The sequence below is a fragment of the Macaca thibetana genome, chromosome 18, assembly GCF_024542745.1.
Source record: "Macaca thibetana thibetana isolate TM-01 chromosome 18, ASM2454274v1, whole genome shotgun sequence".
Taxonomy (NCBI): domain Eukaryota; kingdom Metazoa; phylum Chordata; class Mammalia; order Primates; family Cercopithecidae; genus Macaca; species Macaca thibetana.
Window position 1 is genome coordinate 5094254 of NC_065595.1, and position 22452 is coordinate 5116705.

Below are 22452 nucleotides of genomic sequence, written 5' to 3' on the forward strand. Positions count from 1 at the left end.
ATTTTTATCTATTGATATTACACAAATAAAAACATAAAAGTAGAAGTTACATATTTTGAGCAGTAAAATATTATGAAAATAAACCAGTGAGATAAATACGAAAATAAATTAAATAATTTTCTTCTTAGGAAATATGTGATCATCTTAAAGACTTATTAAATCTATGAAAATATAACATATTCAAATTTATTTATGCTGTGAAAGAATACATTTATGTGAGGTGAATACGGGATCCTGTTCCTATTATCATATGCAACAAAAACAGTATTTGGAATCTTAACTATCTGTTCATTTTTAAATCTTTTTTTCATCAACAAGAAAGTAAAGATACCTGTTCTAACCATATTTCATTCATATTCTCTCACGTCAGAAGTGATTCAAACTTTTGCGAATTTTTTATACTCCTGGTCAAGGTGAACTTCCCTTTTGTTCTCTAGTAAAAGAAGCCTATTCACAGGTACACAGAATGGCGAAGCTGTCCCAGGAACAGAAAGTGTTCAAACCATTTACTTTCATTAATAATCAATTATTCAAAAGTTTTAAATAAAGGTTAAAAATTACTCTTTTATAATGCATATTAAGCATTTCAAAGGGAAATTTGGTAGCTATCACTGGATTTCAATGTTGTTTAAGTCTTTTATTTATAGAACAGTAACAATACACTTAGAAAACACCATCCTTTTAAATGTAGTACCTGACAGAGGTATAACATGGATGGGATCCAGCTGGCTCAAATGCAGTCCTAAACAGAAGCGAGGTTATTTCAGGGAGATAACTTGAATAAGGGATGAGTAATATGATCTCAACCTTAGTAAAAAGTGTAATATATTTTCAAACCAAGAAAACCTGAAATACTGTAAAATACTTGTATGGATAAATGAATCTACCAAAGCACAGTACTGATCAGAAGAAAAAAAATCACCACCTTTCCAGCCATACTATCAAAAGCCTTAAATTGTGCTTTTCGAAATGCATTTTAAAAAATCTGGAACATGCACAAGATTTAGGCATAAGCATTTTCAGGGTAAAAGCCCGAAAATGGCTTATGTGTCCAAAACCTTAATAAATTCGTTATTGTGCATCAATGTAACTTGGGGCCATGTGCAGATTAAAATTTCATTTCAAAACAGTAGTTTAAAAACTAGGCATTTTGAAACTGTTAAGTATTCTCAGCAATTATCCAACAATTGATTTTGGATTTAATAAGTTTTTAACTACTTCAAAAACTGTTTTTTAAAAAAAGCATATTGGCATGTATTAACAACAACATTGTAACACACTGAAGACCTTCAGGACATTGACACTCCTGCATTAACTTGTTGAGCAGTCTCCTGAGATGGAAAGGTGAGGGAAAACCTGAAACCATGACAAAACATTCCCTGAGATGACAGTGAGAACCAGGGCGAACGTTCAGCAAGTGACTGACCTGCCAGACTCTGGCTAAGTGACTTCAAAGTGCTTCTCACCTAATATTCACCATAATCCTACGAGGCTGGTCCACTAAGAACCCACAATTTACAAACGAGAAAGTGGCATTTCACTCAATAGTTTGACCACGGCCCCACAGCTAAGCAGTGCTGAGCCCAGGTTCTCCACACGGCTTGCACTCCTCATGACACCCCTGTGCTGTGCTTATACCAAACACAGAAACTGGATGCTGCGGCTAACTGGCAATTGTTATCAACAATTCCTCCTATTTTAAAATGTGTGGCTTGTCAAAACAGTCTTGTGCTATGTTTAATGTTACAATAAGTAAATACAGATTTTTAATGATTAAATCTACTTATAAGTGGGTAACGCTTTTCTCTGTTTTATTTGTGGAATTTTATATATAATCTTGTTTGAAATCAGAATCCTACTGCTTAAAAATAAAAGTTTGAAGACTATAAAGTAGTTATGTAGGAGAATAATTATTCACATGGAAAGGTATTTATAATTTTTTAAGTATAAAAAAATATATATACTGAAACAAAATAATTCCCCACCGACAACAGCAGTAAGAACCTCATGCATACAGTAAAACTGACTGGGTAGAATCCTAAGAGGTAAGGGGGAAAATGAAAGGAAATTCTTATAATTTTCTAATTGCTTTTCTGTGTTTTACAGGAACTTCAACTACTACATGATCTCTTTAATAAGGAAAAAGAACATTTAATAATGTTTGTTTTTTAAAGAACCCGTATTATAAGCACCATAGAATTTCTATGTCTACCTCTAATTAGATCACCATTTTACCAAATTTCCAAGAAACACCAATCCAGTGTTAAGCGAAGACAGAACTCATAAAATGTTGAATGAATGAATAATTAATGAATGAAATATATCTGTAATATCTCTGTACTATATGATGACCTTTCACATAAAACTTAATGCAATAATGTGGCTGATAATAGAAATTATGGCAATATATTTGCTAAATGCATAGGCTAGATCCACAGGAACACAAAAACCTAACTTTTTAAAGGTTTCAGGCTTAGCATACATAATAGTCAACAAAAGTGGGCTGCATTTAAAGACACACCCTCAATTTCATGTCATCATGTGGGTTGAGCACAATGGAGATCTTCAGCTTCAGGATAAGGAAGGCTCTCATCATTGAGGTGAGGCTTCTTAAGACAGATGTCATTCAGCTGCCTGCAAACTATGTGGGGTCCCACAGACCACCACATGGGGTCCAATCTCACTTTTGCAGGCTTCAGGCACAATGTGACCTGGCTGCAAGCTCTACGCTCCACCTGATCTTCCACTATGCCTCTCTACACATACCTTATCAAGTACTTGAGAGGACGAATTAGCATTGCCTGAGTCTATCTCATACTCTTCCGCACCAAGGCTTCGCTGCCGCCACTAAGTAACTCTGCGACCTGGCAGACATCACTCGGCCACTGTGGATGCAAGTGAGTGCACTGAACATCCATGAGCCCCAAGATGCCTTCAGCAGTAACACGCTATGAGGTGTCAACCCCTCCTCATCCTTTCAGAACGCACGTGGATTGGGTCCTGGAAATAATTTTACCATTTTTTATGCCATGGCTGAGATGCTGTCTCCTCTGTGAGAACTTCACCTGGGTTCAACATAATCCTTCTTTATGTACTCCCCTGGCCTCTCTCTTTTCCCATTCAAATCTGTATTATAATTACTTATAAATATTGAGTCACTTTTTATGCTATATCCTTAAAGGCAGGATAATTTCTTGTATCATCTTCATTGCCATAAATGAGTGCTTTAGTCTAGACAAGATATCATAAATGGGTTGAATAACTGATTAATTAAAATGGTTTTCTTACTTTGAGAAATGCAATAAAATCAGTGGAAAAGCAGTTGTAAGATAAAAGTATAAAATCTAAATGTTAAGATTATAGAAAATGGAAAAGAATGTTATATTTTTTAAACAGTAACTAAATTATGCATGATATTATAATAGCAGAGACATGTCATAAATTTGTCGAAACCCACAGAATGTTCACCATCCAGAGTGAATCCCAATTGAAAGTATAGACTCTGGGTGAGAAAAATGTCAATGCAGGTTCATCAGCTGTAACGCATGGACCGCCTGCTGCAGAATGTTGATAACGGAAGAGGCTCTACATGTGTGGGGTAAGGGATACACGACCCATTTCTGGACCATCCTCTCCATTTTATTGTGAACCTAAAACCACTTTAAAATATAGTTTATTTTTAAAAGTCACTAAAATTAGGTAATTAGCTCCCAACCTAATATATGGATTCATGGTGATTAGAAAAACTATACTTCTAATTGGGATTTAACAGGCTTTTAATCCATCATGGCGGCCCACCTGATTTGACTGCTCAGTGATGAGTCATTACCTGTAGTCACACCAGGGGCATCTGTAGGGCTTTTCTCCAGTGTGTACACGTTTGTGCCGAGTCAAATGGGACTGAGTTGTGGAGGCAAAGTTACACTCATCGCATTTGAAAGGTTTTTCTCCTGTAATATATCAAGAAATATTATAGATGAATAATAGTAACTGGAAATGAAGGAATAAACCTGGCATTGACAATTTAAAAAACACTTATTTTCATGAAATGCCAAGAATATGATTCAATGGACTCCACACATTTAGGACATTTGAATATTTATTCTCAGAGTGAGAAAATTAGAAGATATCATTGATTTTTGTTTCTATATTAGAACGTCAGCAAAGTATAGATTATATGGTTAAGGTTCATTTTACATAAACAGGAATCTAAATTCTATGGATGGTTCAGCACTGTATTTATAATGGTTTAATAAACCATGTTACATCAGAGCCATTAAAAAAATCTTAGGTTAAAACCAAGGATAGGCATATAACAGAGATATACCGTGAATATATAATTTAAAACTGAGTAAAATCTTAACATTAGATATGAAGAAAAATAAATAAAATCAAGCTATAAATAGGCACCACTTTAAAAAGTGTCAGAAGCAACAAAAAATACCACTGTATTAAGCTGAGTAAAAAGAGGCCTCAAAGAAATATTTAGAATATTTAATACCACATTAAAATATACCAACCCTGTGTAGATATAACAGACACATAAATAGACAGACAGACATAGTTAAATAGACAGACAGACATAGCTACGCAGCACTTAATGGCAGGGACAGGTTCTAAGCAACGTATGATTAGGCGATTGCATTGTAGTGAGAACATCCTGCATGCACTTATACAAACCTAGATGGCATAGCCTACTACACACCTACCTAGATGGTGTAGCCTATTCCTCCTGGGCTACAAACCTGTACAGCATGCTACTGTACTAAATACTGTAGGCAACTGTAACACAATAATAAGTATCTGTGTATCTAAACACATCTAAACACAGAAAAGGTACAGTAAAAAGACAGCATTATAACCTCATGGGACCACCATTGTGTATGTGGTCTGTCATTGACCAAAAGGTTATGTGATGCTTGACTATGTGTGTGTGTGTGAACGTGCTTATAAAATGTAACCGTTCTACCCATGAGAAGTTCATGGCTTGCCAAGGACAGGAAGATAGTGAAATAGCATACTGGTATCTTCAACAAAGTATTTCCTTTCTTCATTTGACACCTCCTTCTCCTTTAAATAATTCCTCCCCATCCCACACACATTCAAAGAATCATCAAGTCTTATCAGCTTTTAATTCCAGTAGCTGCATTGGCTGGTAGGCACTGAAAACAAGGATATTTAATTTTAATTAATGTAAATTTAAATGTAAAAACTGATACTCGACTGAGCTATTGAAAAAATGTTTAAATATGGTTGGAACAGCTTGGGAATGTGAATCTACTTTTTGAAGTGTAACTTTTATCAAATCTAAATATAGACCATATATTTCAGATGAAAATTTAGCCTCTGAATTGAGATGTTCTAAATTGTAAAATACCAAATTTCAAAATCGCAGTACAAAGATTATAACAAAAATATTGTTAATAATGTTACATTGATTTGATGTAGAAATTATAATAATTTGAATTTGGTTAAATTAACTGTTGTAAAAATGTTTACACCTGTTACGTTTTCTTTTTTTTAAATACAGCTACCAGGAAACAATATTATACATGTATACATCACATTACATTTGTATCAGACAGTAATGATTTAGAAAAAACCTCACTCCCCTACTCTCAAAAAAAAAAAAAAATCTATAGTAATATTGTTCTCAACATTTTTCCTGGCAAATTTTACATATAAGATGGATTAATTTTACATATGTTCAATAACTCTACTTGTTATTTCTTACTTTCCATGTTTTTGTGATTGCTGTATGAGTATACTGACTTACTTAGAAAATGAGGAGTAAAATATCTTACTTTAAAATTACTCTCTATCAGTTCGGCTATCAACAAAACCATATCTGTCCTGAAAATTAGAACGTTTAGAAGTTCGCCCTACATTCTATGTCTATTTATACTGCTTACACATAATTGTAGTAACATTTAACTGAATCCATATACAACCCATTTGGTGGTATTTTCTCTCTTATTGCAGCACAGTAGTTAGATGAAGCCAGATGGACTCCAATTCTGATCCTAGTTTTGCCACATTTCACTTGCTACCTGTTAGACCCTTTGAACAAGATCAAGAGAATAATACCACCAAACATGCAGGGTGATTGTGAGGATTAAAGACAACAAAAAATACGGAAAGAGTATACTTAACACAGAGTTCTCAATAGCCAGTGGCTTTTATCATTATGATGACAGAACTGCCTAAACACTGATAATTGTCAACAAGTCTCTGCCAAAGATGAAAGAAGCACACAAATGCTTCTCATCAAGAGCTCATAACCAGGAAAAAGATGAACAGCTAGCAAACATAAAATAATTCATGGTTTTGCATAGTTACTGAATATGACATAAAGATATCACTTAACAGATCCTACCAGGAAATATTTGACTTATTTTTTTTTAAAGACTATATACCAAGCAGAGTAAAAATCTGAATTGAAAGGGATTTTTGTCTCTTTCAGCCTTTTGTCTTTAAGATAAATCCCATCTATAGTACCCTATTCAAGTGGTCACCCAAGGTCTGCTTGAATAACTCTTTGTTCTCAGTCTCTAAACCTCTGGTCAAATGACTTAAATTGCTATAGACAGCTCAATTGTACTGAAATGACTTACACACAAATTTACTTTTATGATGATGGCAGATTTTGCTTTAATTTGATGGAAAATATATATGATATTCATACTGCATAAGAATAAAAAATAGCTGAAGCTATTCAAATTTGACACAGGAATATTCTGTATCATGAAATCATATGAACACCCACACATAGCATCTATAAGATTTGATTTTGTTCATTTAAACAAATAAATAGTAATTTAATGCACACCAATGTCAAAGTGCAGTACACATGACAAACAGAAACACAAAGGAAGCACTGGTCTAGATAAAATGCCACCTATTATAAATTATTTTACTAACTTGACTTATATCTGTCTAGACTGCCCATATGAGGCCGAATGTATAAAGCATTTTAAACAGCTTCAATGAGGCGTAATTGACACACAAAAACGTCCATTTGGTAAGTTTTGTTATTGATGAAACTCTGCCACAATCAAGATCATGAACACAACCATCACCCCCAAAAGGACTCCTTTTAACTTCCCAATTCCCTGTTCATCCCTTTGTCAAGCCACCACGCTTTCTGTCACCATTATATTAGTTAGCATTTCCTAGAAATTTATGTACCTACATACTTATGGTATGAATTCTCTACTATCTGGACTCTTTCTCTCAGCATAATTATTTTCTGACTCATCCATGCTACTATGAGTATAAATACTTCATTTATTTTCATTGCAGAGTAGTATTCCATTATACGGGTGTACCAAGTTTGATCATCCATTTGTCTACTGAAGGACATTTGGGTTGTTTCCATTTTCGGCTACTACAACAAATAAATCTTCTCTGAGCCTTCACATGCAGTCATTATATGAACATATATTTCCTCATTCCTTGGGTAAATCCTGGAGGATGATAGGTATATGTGTATAATATGGTAGGTATATATTTTGTTTTGTAAGAAACTGCCACACTGTTTCACAAAGTGGTCTGAACATTTTACATTCCTACCAGCTATGTATGACTTGCTTCAAATCCCTGCCAACACTTGTTGTAGTCAACGCTTTACACCTGCATTCCTCCGAGGGTGCCAAGGATCTTTCCATGTGCTTACCTGCCATACCTTTATATTCACTGGGGAAGTATCTGCTTCAACTTTTTGACTTATTTTTAAATGGTTGTTTGCTTTCTCAGGATTGTGTTTTGAAAGTTCTTTACATATTCTGGATAAAAATTATTTATAAAATTGGTCACTTAAATGTACTTTGTCATTTATCTTAAGTCTGTTTACAGTGCCTTTTAAAGAGAAGTTTTACTTTACAAAGTTTTCAATTTATCAACATAATTTTTCAGGTTATTTTTTATTTTATAAATCAGGCTACTGATGTCATATCAAAGAAATCATTAATCCAAAGTCAGAAATAATTTTCACCTATGTTTTCTTCTAGAATTTATATAGTTTTAAGTTTTACATTTAGATTATGATCATTTTGAGTTAATTTTTGTATATGGTACAAAGTATGGGTCAAAATTCATTTTCATTGCACATAGATAGCCAACTGCTCCAACATAGAACGTTGAAAAAACTAAATTGCCTTTGCTCCTTTGTAAAAAAAAAAAACCAATTCACCATGTAGTATAGGTCTATTTCTGTAATCTCCATTGTCTTCCACTGACAAACATTTGACTATCTTGATGCCAATACCAGAAGAGTTTCATTACTGCAACTTCATAAGAAGTCTTGACATCAAGAAGTGTAAATCCTCCTATCTTTCTCAATGTTGGTGACTTATTTCAAGCCTTTGAATTTCCGTATAAATTTTAATATCAGCTTGTCAACATCTTTAAGAAAAATAGCCTGATGGAATTTGGATTGATCGATGAGAATGAAATGGAAATCCTAATAATATTAAATTGTCTGATCTATAAACTTGGTACATTGCCCTGTTCAGGTGTTCTTCAATTTCTCTCAGCAGTGTTCTGACGTTTCTACCATTAGGGTTTCACACATCATTTGTTAAATTTATCTTTAAATATGGTGCCTTATTTAAAAACAATTGACAAATAGATGCACAGGTCTATTTTTGGATGGTATTCTGTTCTATTGGTCTGTGTGCCATCTTTATACCCCCAAAATACAATTATGATTACGGTAGCTGTATAAATAAGACTTAGGTAGGTAGTATAAATCTTCTACTTTTAATAATATAAGTCTAAGTGGTCAAGCAATTTAAACATTTTGTTCAAAATTAGCTGGGCACGGTGGCGGGCGCCTGTAGTCCCAACTACTCCGGAGGCTGAGGCAGGAGAATGGCGTGAACCCGGGAGGCGGAGCTTGCAGTGAGCTGAGATCGCGCCACTGCACTCCAGCCTGGGTGACAGGGCGAGACTCCGTCTCAAAAAGAAAAAGAAAAAAACAAAAACAAAAACAAAAAAAGATTTTGTTCATTATGCAAATTCACAAATATATTCTGATGTCTCCTTATTCCATTCAATCTAAGTGTTTATAAAATGTTTTGGCCTTATAACTCACTGCTCTTTTGTTTATTGTAATAGTATTGGTAGGTGTCCTCAAACTATTCATTTTTTCATAGATTCTGCTGATATTTGAAGTGGAGTAAAAGGATGACATCATGAACTCCACTGCCTAAGTCAATGGTATAAGTTAAAGGTCATCTAAGACCTCTGAGCTTCATTTTCTTGGTTTCGTAGTTTAACATAACCTCTTTAAAAACTCTGTTTAATGTAGCTCATTTTATTTAAACTTACATGAAAATCTTTATGTGACAAATTTTAAATTTAAAAACAATCCTTCTAAAGAATAATGTCATATATATTCTCTATAGTTCACATTAACCTAGTATTATATTGTAATAAATTATAAATGGTCTTTTCATATTTCCTTTGACCATACAATAGATTACACTGTGTAATATTAAGCGAGTTTGAATTATATACAGGACGACAGGGAAAAATATAATGCTACAAAAATATCATGGTACATAAAATCCTATGCTAAGCAAGGCTCACACAACTGAGCTCTTGATAGTTTAAGTTCATGTCAATTTATACAACCACAGATTATTCAAATCTGTATATAATAGTTAATTTGTAACTCATCAATCAGATACATATTCAACACTATCACTCTAATACATAATTTGGTAATTCTTCTTCTCTTTTATGGGTAATTTCTTCGGGAAAATACACTACAGAAATATAGAAGGAGTTTTGTATTTGTTAGTCTCAATATGTAGACAAAAATATAGACTTGACTTCTAGATTGTAAAGTTTGAAAGAAAATATCACACATTTGACATAAGAATTTAAGTTTGCTAAATATTTGCTAATGGTTTGAAGATGACATACATTATATGAAAAGATATATACCTGTTAAGGAAAAACTGATGGCAGACTGATCAAACAGGTTTGGCGCATATTGGTAAAAGTGCTGCTTTAAAATCTTTTGTCATTTCAAAGGCAAAAGGGTGCAAAAATCTAAGTAAGATATTGACTATTCTCAAACAATGTTATCTGTAAGTCAACAGGGCTACCTGTACATGTGCTTTTCCAAAAAGCAGAAAAGGATGAAATTTCCTTTCCTCCTATTTCCCTCTTACATAACAGTACCTATTAGTTTAAATTGTGTGGCTTTTCACACTTTCTGTTACAAGCAGTAATCTTGGCTCAAATCACCATTAAGAAACCTACTGCATCTCAGGCCCCATTGATAAGGAAAGCCAGAGGATGAACAGCAGAAGGGCTGTTGTCATAGTGCGGTGTCCTTTGTGTGTCAACTGTCCGTCAGATGGGCTGACCGCGTCTCACGGAAACACACACTCGCATTCCTCTGGGCGGGCTGGTGGTTATTAAGCTGGCCAAGACTGTTCAACCACACGTGAGGATCTGCTCCTGTGCCCTTGAATCAAGGGTCCCTGACAGGTGATAAAAGTAAATCTCAGAATGGAAGATGTTTTGTGTCAGCTCCCTGGACAGTCTGTATTGCGGTGAGGAATTATTTACACCATTTGGAGCACTTTTGATACCTATCCCTTTCCAAGCTGATTATAATTTGCGTGGGTACTCTGTGGTAAAAAGGTAAACCATGTCAAAGAGGAATACATCAGAGAAATATAGATTTCAAATGCACCATACAAGTCTGGCCTTGGGGGAAAAAGGTTGCGTGTTGCTTAAATATTTTAAATCCAGCATAAAAGTTAAGTGCCTAGACTGAGTTGTGCTTAGCTGTTTTGTTGAAGCAAACGGTCTTAAGAACTGACTTTGGTGTTAAAGAATCATGTTTGATTTGTGCTACAGAGGCAGATAAATGCCAAAAAGACAGATACCTCTGTCTGTGAGACATTGTCCTATATGGTATAAAGTTAATAGCAAAGTAATAAGGAGCCTCTGGACCTGACATAAAATATAAAGTTGTGCCAGCTCAGTGCAGGCTTCCTGATCGATCTATCACTGGGAATGCCCGTGATCACAGCATTCCTGTCTCCACTGCGATGGGCACTGACCTGCCCACTGGCAGAGGTGGCACAGCAGTCTGTTGTTCCCTGGGGCCATACCAGGTGGGACAAGGTGAACTTCGATGGCATTTAAACAGTAACAATTTGAGCACTGATAAAATGAAAACATTAAGAATAAAAAAGCCCTCAAGAGCATACTGTTACCATAACTATTTCCAATTTCCAACTTCGTCACAACAGTGGTCAAGGACAATTGCCACTAACTGGGCCCCTCCTGTCATCTCTTATGCTGAATCCTTAAGCCAGTGGATTAAAATCATGCATGCACAGGTGGCTTCTATAAACTTAAAATGGACTTTGTTTTCAAAGTTTAGTTTATGTTTCCAACATTATGCTAAACATTGAATTTCCCATTAACTCAATAATTCATACCCCTTTTGAAAATCTGAAAGATATTCACACATCTAAAAGGAATGGCTGGCATTAGTTTGCATTGATCTTGCAAATGCCATATTGGGCAATGAAGCTACTTGTACCTAACTTGTTAAATACAGCATATCAAGAATCGTTAATGTACCATAAATCACACATTTTATGTATTTTAATTTCATGCCATTTTGAGTATGACTGACAAACTCAACCATTCTCATGAGACCTAAAGAAAAGTAGGACATTTAGTTACCAATTTTGTCATCAAGTGACTTATCATATGAACTAGGACACATTTTAGAGTAAAAAGTGGTTCCATTAATAATTACAAGAAACTACCATAAATCAGCACTGTCCTAGGCACACATAAATTAGTATTATGAAAATAATTACTCATAAGACCCATTAGATTATATAAAGTAGGTAATACAATTTGATAAATGTTTAACACTTTTCATCCTTAAGTGTTCCTGATATGGTTTGGCTGGGTCGCCACCCAAATCTCATCTTAAATTCCCAAGTTGTGGGAGAGACCTGGTGGGAGGTAACTGAATCATGGCAATAGGTCTTCCTCATGCTGTTCTCCTGATAGTGAATAAGTCTGACAAGACCTGATGGTTTTAAAAAGGGGAGTTTCCCTGTGCAAGCTCTCTTCTCTTGTCTGTCGCCATGTAAGATGTGCCTTTCACCTTCCGCCATGATTGTGAGGTCTCCCCAGCCAAGTGGAACTGTTAAGTCCAATAAACCGCTTTCTTTTGTAAATTGCCCAGTCTCGGGTATGTATTTATCAGCAGTGTGAAAACGGACTAATATAGTTCCTAATCAAGGAATCTACTTTATTTCAATGAAATCACCAAGAATGTACATAATGGAGAAAAAAAAGTCCTCTACAATGACCATAATTAACTCTTATGTTGCTTTTTGATGTCTTCTATTTTTAATACCAAGAACAATTGAAACAGCATTGACTTCAAATCCTATCACAGATGGATTGACAGACAGGAGTGGGGAGGGAGACAGGGAGGTAGGCAGAGAGACAGAGAGGAAGGGAGGGGGTAGACATGTAGCTATCGAAATAGGGAGGCGGGTGATTAGCTACTAGGTGGGTAGAGAGAATGACTGAGAGGGAGTCTGGCTGACAAAGACTCCCCATTTTCCACCCACGAGGCCTAAGGCAGAGATTTGCCGACAGAGAAGATAGTCTCCTGTATCTTTGGAAGCCAACCTGCTGTTTTACTTCTACTTAACATGAATTTACTGAGGGTACCTGCTTCTTGAAATATGGAATATGTCTACATTTTAAATATATAAAAACAGATGATTTAAAATCGTATGTTATTCGACTAGAATTATCTGTAGACCTTCAAGTGCACAGATGTTACAAAAATTAAAAAGGAAAGTAATTGACGACATCAAGAATTGAGGTTGGGGTGTCTGCCGCCTTGCCATCCTTCCTGTAGAGAAGGGGCCAGTGCAGACGCGGAACTGACCTGTGTGCTGCCGGCGATGCTTGGTGAGGGCGTGGCGGGTCCCGCCGGCAAAGCCGCAGAGGTCACACAGAAACGACTTCTCGCCTGTTGCAACAATAAACAGATGAGGGACTGCGGAGGTCACAGATCATTAAAACATATCTATCAAGGCTTTCAGGGTTACTAATTCCTCCAATCAAATGTTTCCATGTAAATATGTCAAATGGGAATGAAATTACCACTGCGGTTTATTGACTGTGATAAAATCTGAAAAGCACCACTGAACATAATTACATACTTGTCAGACCCATAAAAATTAGCTTTATTATCAATGGAATGGTTTTGTACAACTTCATTTCTGGTAGATGTCTTCCAGATGGGGCTGCTTTATGCACTTGAACAGTTTTTATGCATATCCTGATTTTTTACAATTCCCATACATCTGGCCTTTCTGAGCTGGGTAAAGATTGCTTGGAATAGTTAATATACAGTATATATGGTTCTGCTTAAAGAAAACAGATTGAATTTTCCAACAACTTAAGGATATTGAATTGGTTCTACCTGATTCTATTAGGGTCTTCCTTAATCACTTCCTTCTTAATAATATGAATTAAATGGTTTCCTTGAACATGCTGAAGATCCCAAGTAACAATAAAATCTATATTAGCACCAATAGCAATTCCATGCTGTTTATGTTTCTCGCTTTTACGGCATAAAAAAGAAAGTCTGGGGATTGCTAAAGAAATTGTACAAAAATTCATACTATTCATCTTTAATGATAGCTCTGGATTGGAAACCTTTGCAACACTTAGGGACAGATTTGGCAGACTTAGTATTTGTTAAATGTGTGCAAATGCTCATTTTTTTAAGCACTTTTACACAAGCTAACATTTGCCCTACAGTTTATAAATGCAATCTATCTTTCCACTGCAGCATATTTAGGCAGTAAGTGCTGGCCAGCTAGGCAGATCATCCCATAAGACTCACAAAGAAAGGCAAAACAGAAGAAAAATGCCAACCTTAGAGAGATTCAGTGAAATTATAAAATGCTTTTCCAGAAATAAAATAAATCATGTGTATCTATCTTTACCTACTTTACTCATTTAGACATTTAATGCAACAAGTCTTTCAAGAGTTTGGCCAGAGTCAGGCTGTGTTGTTCCCAATCCCTTTGGTATATCATAACAGAAACTTAACTTGCAGCATTTTAGAAATTATAATTGCCTTTTTAAGGTTCTAATAAATAGCACATATAGGGAAAATAACTTCAGTCATCAAAAGAGTCTTCCCTTTACTTAAGAACATTACTGGCTTTTCTACTTTCAACGAACAAATATACTTCAAGAGAGTTTTAACCAAATTATGCTTAATCTAATTTCGTAAGGTATGTTAAAATGTTCATTATTATCATTTTAAAAATAAGGCTGAATTTAACTATTTTTGCTATCTTTAGTTTCCTATTTTGCAGCTAAGTTTATTCCTTGGTATTATTATTTCAATATAGAAAGAATAGAGTAGATGGGCTGTAAAGAATAGTTTAATTATAATCACTCATTTAATTATTTAATCGATTTGAAATAAATCTTTCTAACTAGCTGTATTATCAATTAAATAACACTGAAAGTAGACTTTTTTTAATCCCACAAGACAATTTGCTCATTAATATTAACACAGTTTTCTATGTTGAGGCAAAATCGTTCCCTCCAATCAATTCCTCGTTGCAGGTCCATGGGTGCTGCCTGCTGTGCGTATGAGGAGTGTGTGTGCAGCACCACACACGCATCTGGTGGTGTGTGCTAGTGGCAATGTCAGTGCCGTATCATTCAATAAGCAACATTTCTAATGAGGAAAGCGCAATCTTAGGACTTCTGGATTCAAGTATTCTTCCTTTCTGTCATTTATGAACTTCTTTGTGGCCTGCATCTTGTGAAATAAAAACATGAACAAGCATAGAAAATCCCTCTTAAGATTTATATTTTCTACATGCATAGATGCTGCAATTTACATATATGCTGTATATATTTTTATATATTTTTATTCCTTTCCCTATCGTAAGATTTATACATACAAAAACACAAAATTATTAATTTTCTATGTGATTTGATTCTCAATACATTAGTGACCTTGATTTTTTTATGTGTACGATTTTATTCAGGATGTTAGTCTCCAATGGATATCATATTTGCCTAGGTGGCTTGATTTGTTTTTCATTCTAAACTCAATTTTCACTTGCCATTTTTTTTTTTTTTGGAGTGGGTTGGGGTGTTAGGGTTGATCAGCAGCCAAATGGAGTGTTTTTTGAGAAAAAAAATTTTAAGAAAAAAACTAAAGGTAAAATTTCCTGAGTTTAGAGGGGGTTCATTCAGCATGCCCTATTTATATGATAGCAGAGATATAATGGGAGACTTCTTTTTGTAACAACTTGAATTAGTTTCAAGTGTGCCATTTTGCATTCAAATGTAAAAAGACACGGAAACTAATCCTTTATTTTCTATTAGAAAACAGCCACTGTCCCCTATCTCTCATTATGGTGCAGACTACAAGACCTAACAACAAAAATCTATATTATTGATCCAGCCAAGTCTCCACAATTATTCTTTAGAAGGAAACGCCGACGATAAATTACATCTGCACTGGCTTTTCATCTGCTGTTCGATATAAGTGATCTCTCAGGGCAGGCTGGAGACCTTAAATCGTCAACACCCTTGTCAAGGAAGCTAAGGAGGCCTGGGCTTCCCACAAACTGCTTGAGAAGAACTTTTAACCTATGATTTCTAACAATAATATAAAATTCTTGGCAATCAGAAGAACATTTTGGAATGCTGATTAAAATTTATTATTTTTTCTTCCCTGAAACAAAATACATTCTGAGAGGTGTAAAGAGAAAGAAGACCAAAAAAAATATCAAACAGCTCACAGGAATGTGGCCATAGTGCTAGAGAGAGAGACTCAAATATAAGCTTGTGAGGAAGTTTTGGGCCCACTAGACTTAGACTATGAAAAAGAAATCACAAACATCACAATAGGGTCTTACTGGGATTTACACTTACAAGGGCCCAACTGGGAGTTCTGGGACCACCCCTATCAAAGATGCACTCTCAGTGTTGCTTCGCCTGTCAATTCACGGGACTTCCACACCCTCTGTTACATGTTCTGATGTGAAATGTACGTGAATTTGAACATTTTTAATAATTTCCAAAAAAATTACAGTAGCTAAAAGTGGATTAGTGTCTTTGTATCAATTATCAAAGTATTTGTATATATTATCAAAAACTCTTGGATCTGATAGTATCCTCCTCAGAAGAAATACTAGTTTCTTAAAATGGTACATGAGAAACCAAGATTCACTAATGGTCAAACATATTATGGAAATTCGTTTACATCAGTAACAAAACACAAGACTAATTCTCTTTGAAAACTTAAACTCTCCATATGACCTTCTGTAAAGATCTTCTAAAAAGATGCGTTAAACACATACAAATATATATACATATACATACACCCACCATAAATGAGCTTCTAAATATAAACTTATTTTATGTAAACACATTCACACGCAAGCACAAATGTCACTTTACAATTGCCTTCTCCCTGAAAAATAATGAAATGATACCATACCTATAAATATACAATTACCACAATCTTAAAGCAGGACATCATTTCCATTGATTACTATGAAGATGGGATAATTAATGCCTCTGTCCCCACAGTCCACCCAGTCTACCTCTGCCCAGCCTCATGGGACAGGAGGGCGGCGCGGCACACCTGTGTGCGTCCTGTAGTGGTCTTTCATGGCGGAGGCTGTGAGGAATGAGTAATGGCACGTGGGCCAGGTACATTTAAACGGCTTTTCTCCCGTGTGGAGTTTCATGTGGTTGTTCAGGGCCCACTTCTCTGTGAAACTTCTATCACATAAGTGGCATGTAAATTTCCTGCATGAAGGAGAGAGAAAACAATGTAAATACGGCCCGCACACCAGCACCGAGGGCCCCAGGCAGTGCGTGTGCGAACCCGGAGGTGCGGTGCGCATGCAGCCTCTGCGAAGAGCACTGCAGGCCTGGTCTGTCATGTCTGTATAACCAGGCATTGATTTTTCTGTCGAGGCCTGGCACTTCAGCCATTTATTCTCTGCTTTGCGGTTGGGCCCAACGGGTTTGAAAAATTCTGTTACAGTCCAGTCACCCCTGAGGCAAAAGTGAGAATAGATTTCACCTGTACAGGCCTACACCACTTATCCAGGGCATGGGCTGTCAGAGCAAAGGCTAAATGAAATGCTATCCATACTCAACCACTCCGACAAGCCCTGCTGTCTGCTCGTGTGCGGCTAGTACGGCTGGAGCAGGGACGCTGCTGCATGCACCCGGCGGCCCTGCACCACTACAGCTGCAGGGAAGAAAAGGCAAACCCCAAAGGTGTTTCCTGAACCAGGGGTCCTTCTGTGTGACCATGTGGGTACATAAAAAGGTTCCTTTGATAAGAATAAAAATAGATCATAACTATGCATTTTTATAAACTCAGTCTTTGAGAAAAACAAACCTTAACTATTTCCACTATGAAAAAAAATACTGAAAATAACAAATTAGTATTTATACAATATTTCAGGTTTACCATTTAAGACCTTATAATACCTTTAATAATAAAGGAACTCTGAACCATCAGCAGAACCTTGAATACTTCCTCCATTTGATCTTCTGCCCCTGTTCAATTGCATTCATGAAATAGTTCCTAACATTTACTTTATATTTCCAATGAGTTTAAAACAATCCCTGTATCTAATAAAATACTGTCCAGTTAATTCAGAATAATGAACAGTCAAAAGCAAAGTAAAACTCAATAATCAACAGTAAAATATTATAGCAAGTTGACAAGCACGATGCCACAAAAGATACCGTCTGGCAACTTGGGTTGGCTATCATAAATTTTAGCATTTTAATGCAATCAGAACTATGAGTTTAATATTATCTGTGCTTTAAATTATGATATGAATAAGGAGATGTTGAGTGTATACTTTCACATAGAGTCTTTAACCATGCTTTTACAAATTTCCTTTGCCCCATGATGGCTGATAAAGAATCCCAGGGTCCAAATAATTAACTTTCCTATTTTGAGGCAAATGTGAATTACCTTAACAAATTCATCACTTGGAATATCACAGATTTCTATGAATCAAATTATAAAATTGTCTTTTATAAAAATCTGTCTTTTATTCTATATAGTTATATTTTTAAAATGTAGCTCTTAAGTGTAATAGAAATAAAAATAGTTAAATATTTAATAATTGCTATATAAGTTAAATGCTTCATTAATATTAAAATTGCCAATTTATTTATCTATATAATATATGTAAAGAGATACACTATATTTACACCCATTAACATGGACTAACTTTGAAATTACTATATCATTGGATCGTTACTTACTAGTACTAGAGAATGACAAATATAACTAAATACTTGAAAATGCACTGTAAAAAAATATCATGTCCGTATATCTCTTTGACGGGTCTTCATGCATTTAACATTTCAAAACCATGACAGGGATCTTATTTCCAAGATAAATTCCCCTATCTACTTATTTCTTCATGTATTTATTGTGGCTCTAACCTTCTCCTACAAGAAACAAATAAGGAGGTTAAGTAGATACTATCTTTTAACAAATAGTTTCTCCAGACTGTATTACAACTTTATGAATGACAAAATAAATCCCTCATTTTTAAATCTACTGTGATGTACATTTAACAAAATTACATCTATGAAACCTCAATATATGTACTCTATTATTCCTGTGTAATAAAAATGTTAAACTAAAGCTTGTGCCTGTCGTGAAATGACAAAAGCCAGATAACAAAGAACTAAGACTACCACTTGACTTTCAGGAAACCTCATGTGTTCTACAATTTGCTTTACGAAAATAAATAAGTTCATTCTGGCGCTTCAAAAAGAACCGGTATTACCTATGTGAACTGTCCTTATAAAGATCAAGATGTACTTAACAATGGGGTGTTTCCTGGAACTACACAAATTCTGAGTCTCAAATATTCTAAAATATTTGCCTTCACACAGCAACTCAGTAAGACCTCTACCATCCCCCAAGGATCCTGGTCCTCCTGGGGACCAACAGGAAGTCTATCACGAGGAACCTCCCAGGCGAAACCTGAGCTAATAATGCACACGGCTCTGTCTTGCCGGGTGAACCCTGCAAGAAGAGGGACATCAGTGTGTGTTCTGGCTGGACAGCAGAAACACCTGAACACCCACTGTCCCCAACACACTGTTCCACACAGCACAGAGAAATCCAAGGAAGAGAGAAGTCAGGCTTGGCTTTCAAGGAAATTATAGGCTACTAAGAGAAAAATCATTCACAAAAATAAACTTAATGCCAGAAAAAAAATTAAATGCCATTATACATTTAAAAGAAGAGCAATTAGCAGGGCAGACAGATAAGAGAAGGCTTCCCAGAGGTGGCATTTAATTTAGACATTTAAAAATAGGTGACAACTGGAAATGCAGAGCTAGCTGGGAGGGTGTCAGAGACGGGAGATGCACAGTCCCAGAGCTAGGAGGCAAAGGTGCTGACAGGCCTCGCTGGCTGTGACTCCTCCTCACCTGCCACCCCCACGGAGATGCCCCTCCAGGCACCAGGGATAGGGCCAAGACCTGTGGCTTACCCAAGGCTGATTCAATGTTTTCAATGCTCTTCTATCCCCACATGGTGGACTTCCCGGAGAGATTTCTTGCATAACTGAATTTACAGTGTATTAAAGAGGTCTGTTTTGCAAAAGTTTGCTAGTGAAGATTGTTTTATAGGTCAGGTGAAGGATGTACAAAGATGAATAATTAGTAATTACGTAAAGATTACCATCTAAGAGGGTATGTAACACAAGCATGCATAAGAATATGATGGTATATGGTTCACCCTTGTTCTTGCGGCCCAGAAAATTGAAGCCCAGAAGAGAGAGCTGGGCTTCAATACCATTTGCAGTTCTTAGGTAACAGCGACTCTGCAATGCTTACTACAAGTTCAAAACGCCAAACAGTGCTACCAGAATTGAAATGAAAAAGGGCGATTTCTTATCTTCCCTTTCCTTGGACTTCACTAGATGTTTCTCTTGGATATAAAGAGATCTTAAAGGATTCAAAAGGAAAAAAAGTCACAAGCAAAAGAAATCAAAATGGATCCAGACTTATCAAGAGCAACATGGGTAAACATTAAATGTTCTACATAATACCTTTAGTGTCCTCTCAGCAGGTGTTTTCATTACAGAGTTCCTGGGACTGAGATGTCTATTACACTAAACTTTTGGAATAAGGCCCTTTCTCATGCAGGTAGCTATGATATGGAAGTCAGTTAAGAGTTAGTCTTCTAGCATAAATTTAAAAGAATTCCTTGTTTTTTTTTTTTTTTTTTTTTTTTTTTTTTTAAGAGCCAGGGTCTTACCCTGTCACCTAGGCTGGAGGGCAGTGGCATGATCATCGCTCACTGCGGCCTCGGGACCTCCTGGTGTGTACAAGCAGTCCTCCTGTTGGGATTACAGGCTTCAGCCACCTCGCCTGGCAGGATTTCTAAATTAAATAAGGGGTTCCTAAAATTCTAAGCACTTTTTCTAGTATTCTTGAAATATTTATGAGAGGTTTCTTTCTTTAATACTATGTGTGTTGTTTTTTCATTAGCACCCTACCAAATGTGGGCTGACTCTGGCCTTAGCTCAGCTACCTGCTAAAATCAGGGAGCAGAGGTGCAAGCCAGGGTGCTCAGCACATGCCAAAGTATTTCTTCTCTGAAATTCTTTCATTATATGATTGATAATAACGGAGCCAAAATGAAAATCTACATCTTCAGACTGAAAAATTTTGAAGACAGAATACTAAATATCCTCATTGTCAGCTATATGACAATGACTAGAAACTCTCACCTGGTGTTGCTAGATGTCATGAATAAAGTTAATCTAAAGAATAAGCAGGGAACTGAATTATGATTATAGGATTAATAGCACTGTCCTAATAGATATTTTGGCCTTAAAGAAACTCTGTGTTAGAGCATTTTTCTATTTTTGAATGTCTAAATATCAGACAAGTTATGTCAAAATATATAATGTATAATTTCAGTTATATCTATAACCTTATGTTTCCATATTACTATGGTAAGTACCTAAAAAGGTGTTTTTTTACTAATCTTTTTCAAAATACATTATTAAGTGTTATTTAAATTCTTTTATATCCTTTAGGCAAAGCATTAATTCTGCTATTAAAAACTTAATGAAAAATCTGCACACATCTCACATATATAAAGATACAGGTATTTTAATAATCTCACATATACAAAGATACAGGTATTTTAATAAAAGTGGTTTATTACTTTATTTTTTAACAGTAAGAGGAGTCACTAGGATATCTTTTCTTTTTTTTTTTTTGAGACGAAATCTCACTCTGTTGCCAGGCTGGAGTACAGTGTCCCGATCTCAGCTCACTGCAACCTCTGCCTCCCGGTTCAAGTGATTCCCCTGCCTCAGCCTCCCAAGTAGCTGGGACTAGAGGCATGCACCACCATGCCTGGCTATTTTTTTGTATTTTAGTAGAGATAGGGTTTCACCATGTTGGCCACAATGGTCTCCATCTCCTGACCTCGTGATCTGCCTGTCTCAGCCTCCCAAAGTGCTGGGATTACAGGCGTGAGCCACCGCGTCCGGTCAGTATATCTTGATGTTGTTTCCAAGTGTCACCAATGCAGGATAATTTTGGAGTATAATTGCTTTACAGTGTTTTTTAAAGTTGAATATATCTCAGGTAAAGTTACCTTTCACCCCAGTAGGTCCAGTCTAGACATATGCTATTGAGAAGCTGTGCACACATGAGCACGCAAAAAATATCTCCCCTATTAAAATTTAAACAATCTTAAATATCCATCAGGTTGTGAGTAGACAAACAATGAATTTAATCACAGAATGGAATATTATAATACAGTGGAAATGAATAAACTAGGGCTACCTTTATTAGTACGGATTTTTTAAAATCTCAAAAAGGTGATTGTAGTAAAAAGCAAGTTGGGCGTGAAACTGTATCATTTATATAAAATGTTGCAACAAAATAAACAGCATTAAATATCTAAACCTAGGTCGTCCATGTGCAGAAGCATGAAGGTCTCATCACCATCACTGATCACTCTGTGGACGGGGGCCGGGCTGACAGCAGCACAGTGCTAACTGAAGTTCTAACATTTTGTTTTTAAAAAGAAAGAACTCTCCAGCCTGACCAATATAGTGAAACCCGGTCTCTACTAAAAATACAAAAATTAGCTAGGCGTGGTGCCACGGGCCTGTAGTCCCAGCTACTCCAGAGGCTGAGGCAGGAGAATCGCTTGAACCCAGAAAACAGAGGTTGCAGTGAGCTGAGATCACACCACTGCACTCCAGCCTGGGCAGCAAAGTGAGACTCTGAGACTCTGTTTCCAAAAAAAAAAAAAAGAAATTCGTAATAAATATGACTATATGTTAATATCTTCCAGAGTGCTTCCTTTATTTT

The 22452-nt window shown here is 35.9% G+C and overlaps 1 protein-coding gene across 4 annotated transcripts in view; it reads right to left on the bottom strand.

The window, feature by feature from the left end:
- The window catches only part of ZNF407 (zinc finger protein 407), a 460325-nt gene that overhangs the window by 175501 nt on the left and 262372 nt on the right, over positions 1-22452 (bottom strand). For 3 of the 4 annotated variants that reach the window (XM_050768239.1, XM_050768240.1, XM_050768241.1), the window contains 3 exons: positions 16700-16866; positions 12956-13039; positions 3830-3950 (listed from right to left, as the gene is read on the bottom strand). In XM_050768239.1, the coding sequence (XP_050624196.1) occupies positions 3830-3950; positions 12956-13039; positions 16700-16866 (372 nt within the window). Of the gene's footprint in view, positions 1-3798; positions 3951-12955; positions 13040-16699; positions 16867-22452 lie in introns of all 4 variants that reach the window. The other variant, XM_050768243.1, reaches the window with a different exon arrangement.